Source organism: Eutrema salsugineum, unplaced genomic scaffold (genome assembly GCF_000478725.1).
Source record: "Eutrema salsugineum unplaced genomic scaffold, Eutsalg1_0 scaffold_9, whole genome shotgun sequence".
NCBI classification, from domain to species: domain Eukaryota; kingdom Viridiplantae; phylum Streptophyta; class Magnoliopsida; order Brassicales; family Brassicaceae; genus Eutrema; species Eutrema salsugineum.
This window is the reverse complement of record NW_006256342.1, coordinates 3,610,112-3,617,777: the sequence shown is the minus strand read 5'-3', so window position 1 is coordinate 3,617,777 and position 7,666 is coordinate 3,610,112. Positions and strand designations below refer to the sequence as shown.

General features: G+C 35.1%; 1 protein-coding gene across 1 annotated transcript; it reads left to right on the top strand.

The window, feature by feature from the left end:
- Positions 1–5,392: 5,392 nt before the first annotated feature.
- LOC18008213 lies at positions 5,393–5,962 on the top strand. Its single transcript, XM_006390620.2, has one exon. It carries the CDS (start codon positions 5,441–5,443, stop codon positions 5,837–5,839), a length of 399 nt encoding a protein of 132 aa, XP_006390682.1. The 5' UTR covers positions 5,393–5,440; the 3' UTR covers positions 5,840–5,962.
- The last annotated feature ends 1,704 nt before the right edge of the window (positions 5,963–7,666 follow it).

The window sequence follows — 7,666 nt, the reverse complement described above, 5'->3', positions numbered from 1 at the left end:
TACACACATGATACGTCTCATCATTGTCAAAGGGCTTCCAAGGATGAAGGAGAAGATGGAAACTCTGGAATCTGGGCACCATCTCATCATCACTTCTACTCGCTGCAAAATTTATGAAAATCGATCTCCGTTACAATTCTTTTTCCGTTCGTCAACAATCTTGCTTGCTACATTCATATTACATATTAATCCAAACATCAAACAAAAAAGTTCAGACCAAACCCGTTCTTTCTATTTTTTCATAAAAATTAAAGAAACCGTTCTATGTTTTCGTAGATAGAACAACAAAACATACATAGATTAACTGACTGAGAGAGGGAAAAATCAGTTTAACAAATCTCGTTTTTCTAGGTTTATGGTAACTTGAAAAAGTGTACCTTCTGTGCAGATAGTGTCGTTTTTCTAGGTTTTGTTGTAGGAGCTAACGGAATCTAGGTGGATGAAGAGAAGATCAAGGCGATTCAGGAGTGGTCCAGTCCTAAGACCGTTGGTGAGGTCAGGAGCTTCCACGGCTTGACCGGGTTTTATCGACGGTTTGTCAAAGACTTCAGTACACTTGCCGCCCCACTCACCGAGGTCATAAAGAGGGATGTTGGCTTTAAATGGGACGCGGCACAGGAAGAAGCTTTTCAGCTCCTAAAAGACAGGCTTACTCACGCTCCTTTACTCTCTTTACCTGTTGAATCTGAGTGTGATGCTTCAGGTATAGGTATCGGTGCGGTCTTGACTCAAGAGAAGCGGCCCATAGCTTATTTCAGTGAAAAATTGGGCGGAGCCACATTGAACTACCCCACATACGACAAGGAACTCTATGCCCGTGTTCGCGCTCTTCAAACTTGGCAACACTATCTCTGGCCAAAGGAGTTTGTGATCCGCACGGATCACCAGTTGTTAAAACATCTTAAGGGACAACAAAAGCTGAACAAGTGGCACACGAGATGGGTTGAGTTCATTGAAATATTCCCTTACGTCATTCAGTACAAGAAGGGAACAGATAACATCGTGGCCGACTCTTTGTCTCGGCAATACAGCCTGATCTACACTTTGGACGCGAAGATACTCGTCTTTGAAATGATAAAAGAGGCTTACTCCTCTGACCCCGACTTCCAGGAAGTTTATCAATCTTGCTCTAAATTTGCTAATGGCAAATATTTTAGATATCATGATATCCTGTTTTATTGAAACCGATTGTGTATACCTAATGTTTCACTTCGTGACCTTTTGGTTAGGGAAGCACACGGCGGTGGCTTAATGGGACACTTCGGCGTTACCAAGACCCTTAGTGTGGCCAAGACCATTTCTTTTGGCCACATATAAAATGGGACGTGGAACGGATCTGTAGCCAGCCACCAGGTATGTATACGCCTTTACCCGTTCCTAGTTCACCTTGGACCGACATTTCTATGGACTTTGTCTTAGGCTTACCAAGAACTAGGAAAGGACGAGACTCGGTCTTTGTGGTTGTAGATCGATTTTTGAAAATAGCCCACTTTAATGTAGCCGATCTGTTCTATAGGGAAATTGTTAGGTTGCATGGCGTACTTAGAACCACAGTCTCTGATAGGGATACCAAGTTTCTTAGTTACTTTTGGAAGACTCTGTGGTCCAAGTTAGGTATCAAGTTATGTTTTTCTACCACCTGTCACCCCCAAACCGATGGACAAACTGAGGTAGTGAATAAGACTTTGTCGGCTTTGCTTAAATCTGTCATTAAAAAGAACCTCCGAACTTGGGAAGACTGTTTGCCACACGTAGAATTTGCATATAATATTTCAGTGCATTCTACTACTTTGTTTTCTCCGTTTCAATTGATTTATGGCTTTAATCCCCTTACCCCACTTGAACTTTCGCTTTTACTATTGTGTGAGCATGTGAGCATGAACATATAATACAACTCATCAGATCAGTGTCAAACATTTAACAGATCTCGTTTTCCTACGTTTTAATGGGAGGGCATACATGGCTAAAATCAGTTTATTAAAGAAACACATCAATGAAATCAAGACAACAAGATACAACAAAAAAAGGATTTTAAACAGAGCTTCTGAAATGTTTGTGTAACTCCATAAAAACAAAGTTTGAAGGATGACGAACACGGGAATTCAAAGTGACTACAAAAATATTACAAAGCTGGAGAAACTACAAGAATTAGACCAGAGTAATACCTTGTAATAAGATGACTTTATGTTTGTTGCTCTCGCAGAAACAGAGAAAGTTTGAGTGGGAACTCAAGTGAAGGAAAAGCACTAAAAGAGAGTAAAAAAAAAAAAGGATTACCCAAGATCGGAGGAATACTTAGAGCATAATCATCGCTGAATACTTTAATGGGCATCATATTCTATATTTAAATAATAAACTGGGTTTAGAGACCCAAATTAGAAACCCCCTTGTTTTGTAAATCCATTGCTATATACCCATTTGGATTTAAAAAAAAAAACAAAAAAAATATATTTTTCTTAAAGGATACAAATTACTTCATTAGAATTACAGAATACAAATACCATTCAAAATAAATAAAACATATATTCAACATACAGAATACTAAAAACATTTTTAAAAATAAAACATAAATTATGTCCATGTTTGAAGCTCTAATATTTGCATTTGCATAAACCCTTTCTCAAAAAAAAAAAAAGCATTTGCAGTTAATTACATGTGAAATTTTCACACTTCAAGAAAAGAAAACATATTTTCGTTTCTTTATAATATATCTTCTGTGAAATAAAACCCGTTTGTGTTAACAATTAACAAAATGAAATTAAGGAACGCAAACATATAATACATTTGAGATCATAGCTATGTGTATTAATATATGTGTGTGTACATTGTGTTGCATATAGTGTTTTATTACGGAGCGGGTCACACAGTGGACGAAGTGAGTGAAAGTGACTACAAGGGTTGCAAACTGGGGAACGCAATTTCTTCGGACAGTAGCGGAACCACAACCATAGCTCTAAAGACATCTGGTCCACACTACTTCATCTGCGGTATCCCCGGCCATTGCACCGGCGGCATGAAGCTCTCCGTCACCGTAAGTGTATCCTCAGCCTCATCAGCCGGTGGTGGAGACGATACCACCGCCAAAACTCCAGCCGTAGAAGGCGGAAAAATTCCAGCCGTTGAAGCCGGAAAGTCTGCTCCTTCTGCTTCTTCCACTGTTGCGTTGAAGCCGTTAGAGGCTTTGGTTGTGACTTGTGTAGTTGCATTATTATATGCTTTGGCTCTTTCTTAGTTGCTTTCAAGTGTTTTGCTGTGGTTTGACTCGTTTGAAAGACCAGGCTAGAGGCAGTGCTATATTACTCCTATTATTATATATGTATCTTGTTGTGATTAATTATTCTATGAACTATGATATTTTTCCTTTTGTTTCGTATTAGCATTTCTTTCTCACAATTATATTTCTTGTTTGGCTATGAGCCTTTTATTGAAAAAGTACATCAAAACACGAAGTACCGTATTTAGCTTATAAGTCTACTATAATAATGTAAGGTTGTTAGAAATTCGAATCCAGTTTATGGAAAGCATCATGTGTTGATAACTAAACTAAGTTTTAAAAGAAACAATATTGGGGAGTAGATCAGATTGTGATTAGTAATTATTAACATTCATAGGAATCTTTCACCGGTGGTTGTAAATGTCTGATTTTCTCAATCTTTTCCACTTTGGGTTCGTAGGTAAAATGGAATATCTAAGAGTTCAAGTACAATTGATAAAGATGAGGTACAATCAAAATATGGTTTTTGGGGATGATATTTTTGGCCTCAAACTAACGATGAGAAAAAAATACTAATTCAATTCTGAGGGAAACTACAGATTGCGACTTGCAAGGTTCATAAGTTATTGGTTACTTGTAAGTTGTGAGGCGGCCAAAATACTCCCGGTTACGTTATAGTATGCAGTGAACTCATTCCGGAGACATCGGTGGAGACTGGAGAGCATGCATACACCCGGGCGGTGGTTTTAACGCCGGAGATAGTATTTGTTCATAATGGGCTTTCGATTAGCTAATGGGCTTCAACATTTTCCCGGAATAACTTCAAATGTGTTCCATCAATTGTCACATTAGACGTTTCATTTTCGGCCCGTAGTATATTGTCCGAACTGTAAATATGAAATTAATGTCCAACAAATCTAGAGAATGAAAAGACACGTTTGCCCGTTTGCTTCCACAATTGGAATCTCACATTTTCTTCTGAACTTGTGTATCGATCTAAATTAAGTTGATAATTAATTAAGTCTTTTTTCCTTATAAATTTATAATTTTTGGAATCAACTTTTTTAATAATATTTTAGAGGTGTGAAATGAATACTTTATATACATGGACATGGGGTTGATCACGAACGATCGTCAGGATTGACATGTGTCCGGAGCAATTGATAGCCAGATGGGCATTGACCTCGAAGCACATTTGAGCTGGCCCATGAAAAACGGCCCACCGACTACTTACTTATACGAACCCACCTGATTTTTTTAATGCATCTTAAGAGCATGTCCATCGCTGAGTTCCACTATAAATTCTAAAAAAATATTTTAATAATAAATTTTTAGAGAAGAGAGAAAAAAGAATGTCTCCATAAAAAAAATTTAAAAATGGAAAAAGAAGAGGAATAAAAGTGAGAAAGTGTCTCAAAAACAACTAACGAATGAAAGTGTGTCACGTTTTTATGAACCTCCCTTAAATGAGGTTATTATATAAGAGTTTTAGAAATCGGATTTGTAAAACTTTTTTGCATTTTTCATTTATTTGAATTAGTAAAAGTACTTAAGAACTCCATCTGAATCCGGCGATGGACATAGTCCTTCCATCTAAGAAAATACATTGTAACCACTCCAGATCTCATCGCTAAACCAAACACAACAACAGAACAAAAAGTTTGGTCAGAATTAATAATGTTTGCATCTACTTAACCAACTTTTTCTACATTCACATACAAACAAAATGTCTACTTATCTTCATAATTAATAAATTCGTAAGATCGATGCTGATTAAAGTTTGATATCAAATGATCTTATTAGTGTTGCTATAGTGTCATTAATAACCAAAAAAAAATAGTCACCGGAGTCTGTGACTTGATTATTTGTAATTTTGTACTAGTGTCATTCCATAATTCGAATGCAGCAAATTCGAGAGTATATGGGAATAAGACGAAAAAAATGGAAAAACCAAAAATAAGTAGGATGTAGGCCCATCCACATTTATTTCACCAAAACAGTTCTTTCTTTGGTCATTTCTTTTTGTTTTTTTTTCTCTTGTCTCTTAAAAATGAAAAAGAATAAAGAAAAGAATTGAAGGATCTCGGAAACATCATGGAAAATCAAAACAACCTTTGCATTAACTACACAAAGCACCTATAAATACAATCACGAGACGGCAAGATAAACAAAAAAAACAAAAACAAAAAGTAAAAATAAACACAGAGCTCACGACGGACTTCATCAATGGCAAACATCTTCCTCATCAACAGTAGATCAAGAAGAACAAGAAGGTCAAAGAACCCTAAAGTAAAGAGATCAAATTCCAACTCCAATTCAGACAATAACTTCTCATGCAAGAAGCACACGAAACACAGACAGTCTCCTGGAATATGTTCGCTCTGTCTCACCGAGAGGCTCTCTAAGCTATCTTTAGAGTACTACGATTATACTAAAAACGTAGCTCAAACGGCGTCGTCTTATTGCTCATCATCATCTTGTTCTACCACGTCGGTCTCGTCTTGTTACTCCTCTTCTTCGGTCTCTTCTTGTTCGTCTCCTTTGCAATATCGGTATAGAGAAAAGAAGAAGGATGGGAAGAAACAAAGCTTGTTCAGACTATTGCTCGGATCCATCGTAGACTAGTTCTTTAAATTATTTACAATAATTTTTTTTATTTATACCACTAATATAATGCCTTTTATATGTTCATTTTTGGTCACTCGGGAAATGCAGAGAACCAGCAAAAAAATGCTTAAGATTTTTATACCTACAGAATTGTATTTTCTATTTTTGTTGTAACACAATAAAAGAAGTGAATTTTTTTTTTCATTAATGATACATGATACATCACAAGTACTCTCTAATTGTAAACTATGTCGGTGATGATGGTGGTCTAAAAAATGATACATCACAAGTCACAAGTGCATTTGTTTTGTAAACAAGACACTTTTTTAGTGGTGCATTTGTTTCGTAAACAAGACACTTTTTAGTGGTCTAAATTTTTTTTTCAATTTTTATCAAATTTAAATTCATGAATCAATAGCGATCAACTTAGTTACATATTTGTATGCCAAGTTATCATGAACACTTGGGTAAATTTCAGGATAACAGTTTGAGAAAACCAAATAATTCTTTCACGTTAATGCATATAGTTAGTATATAGGATATCTCTAAGGAAAAAAAAAAAAGCAAACGAATGCACAATTGATGGAAAAAAAATGCAAAATAAATAAGAGCAATGATATGATAGGCTGGCGCATGACTTTTACTCTAGTTGCCAGAAAGAATGTACGGTAAGAGGACAAAGACGTGTTGTACTTTCATATCATTAATCACTTCATATTACATACAGCTGTTCACATTTTTAATGACGCCGTACCACTAATGTTTGTTACATACAATCATAAATATTTTACAGATATGATGTGTATGCGTTGTTGCGCGTCTTGAACTTAGAAGATATTTTATGATCACCAATCAAGTCCCGTGAAACTTCTTTGAACATTAGTATATATTTTTTAATTCATCAGTAATCATTACAGTTTTAGTTATGTTCAACTGACTAAATATAAGTCTATAACCCCCAGTATTAACATTAACAATCAAGTGTAAGGAAACTTAACATTCTACAATGTTCAAACATAGTTAAGATACTAAGCAAATATGGTTTAAAGAAAAGATTAATCATATAATTTTTATCATTTATGAAAACCGGCCTACACAAATCTTTTTTTTTTAAATAGTCAGCAATCGTTGTCACAGAATTTTATACCACTCCAACTGCGATCACATTTTGTTTTTGGAATGTAGTTTCATTTTTCTATCTTCTATAGTTGAAATTATTTGGTAATTTTGTTATCTCTATCTTTTAATGGTTTAGTTTAGCTAACTTAGACTCTCCTTTGTTCATCTTAGATTTCAGTTGACTCTAGAGTCAAATAAAACTTTTAAACGGTAATCTGACAGTTACACTTTTTGGAAAAAAATTTCTTACTAAAATTTTGCGAAGATGGAAGTTATATACTTGTAGTTAACTAGTTATATAAAAAATTCATGCATACGAATGCGTCCAGCGAACACTTGAAGAAATAACATAGGCTTCAATGTAGATCAATTGCGATCAAAGAAGATGCTGGAGTTGATTTGAATTGTACTTCGAGTTTTCTCTAATATTATTAAAAAACGGAAACTAACTTTTAATTTCGCCCGTTTATCTGCAGAAAGTAATTATTGGTGTTCAAGCAAAAGGTAGAAACTCGTTAACATAGCAAAGCTTTTTATATGAATTTGAATTTCAATAAAAAATGAAGTGGTTTGCCTTTTGTATTTCACTTACTAAATTTGTATTTTAAAAGCTATATTGAGTATATGTCCTAGGAATTAAAAAAAAAACAAGGGAAATCTAGAATTTTGGTTAAACTAACTTCGAGCTAGCCACAAAGGCATTATATTAGATCATAGAACTTTCAT

What these genes read in the sequence shown, in the direction of transcription:
- LOC18008213 (XM_006390620.2), top strand. Translation starts at nt 5,441, where the DNA reads ATGGCAAACATCTTCCTCATCAACAGTAGATCAAGAAGAACAAGAAGG.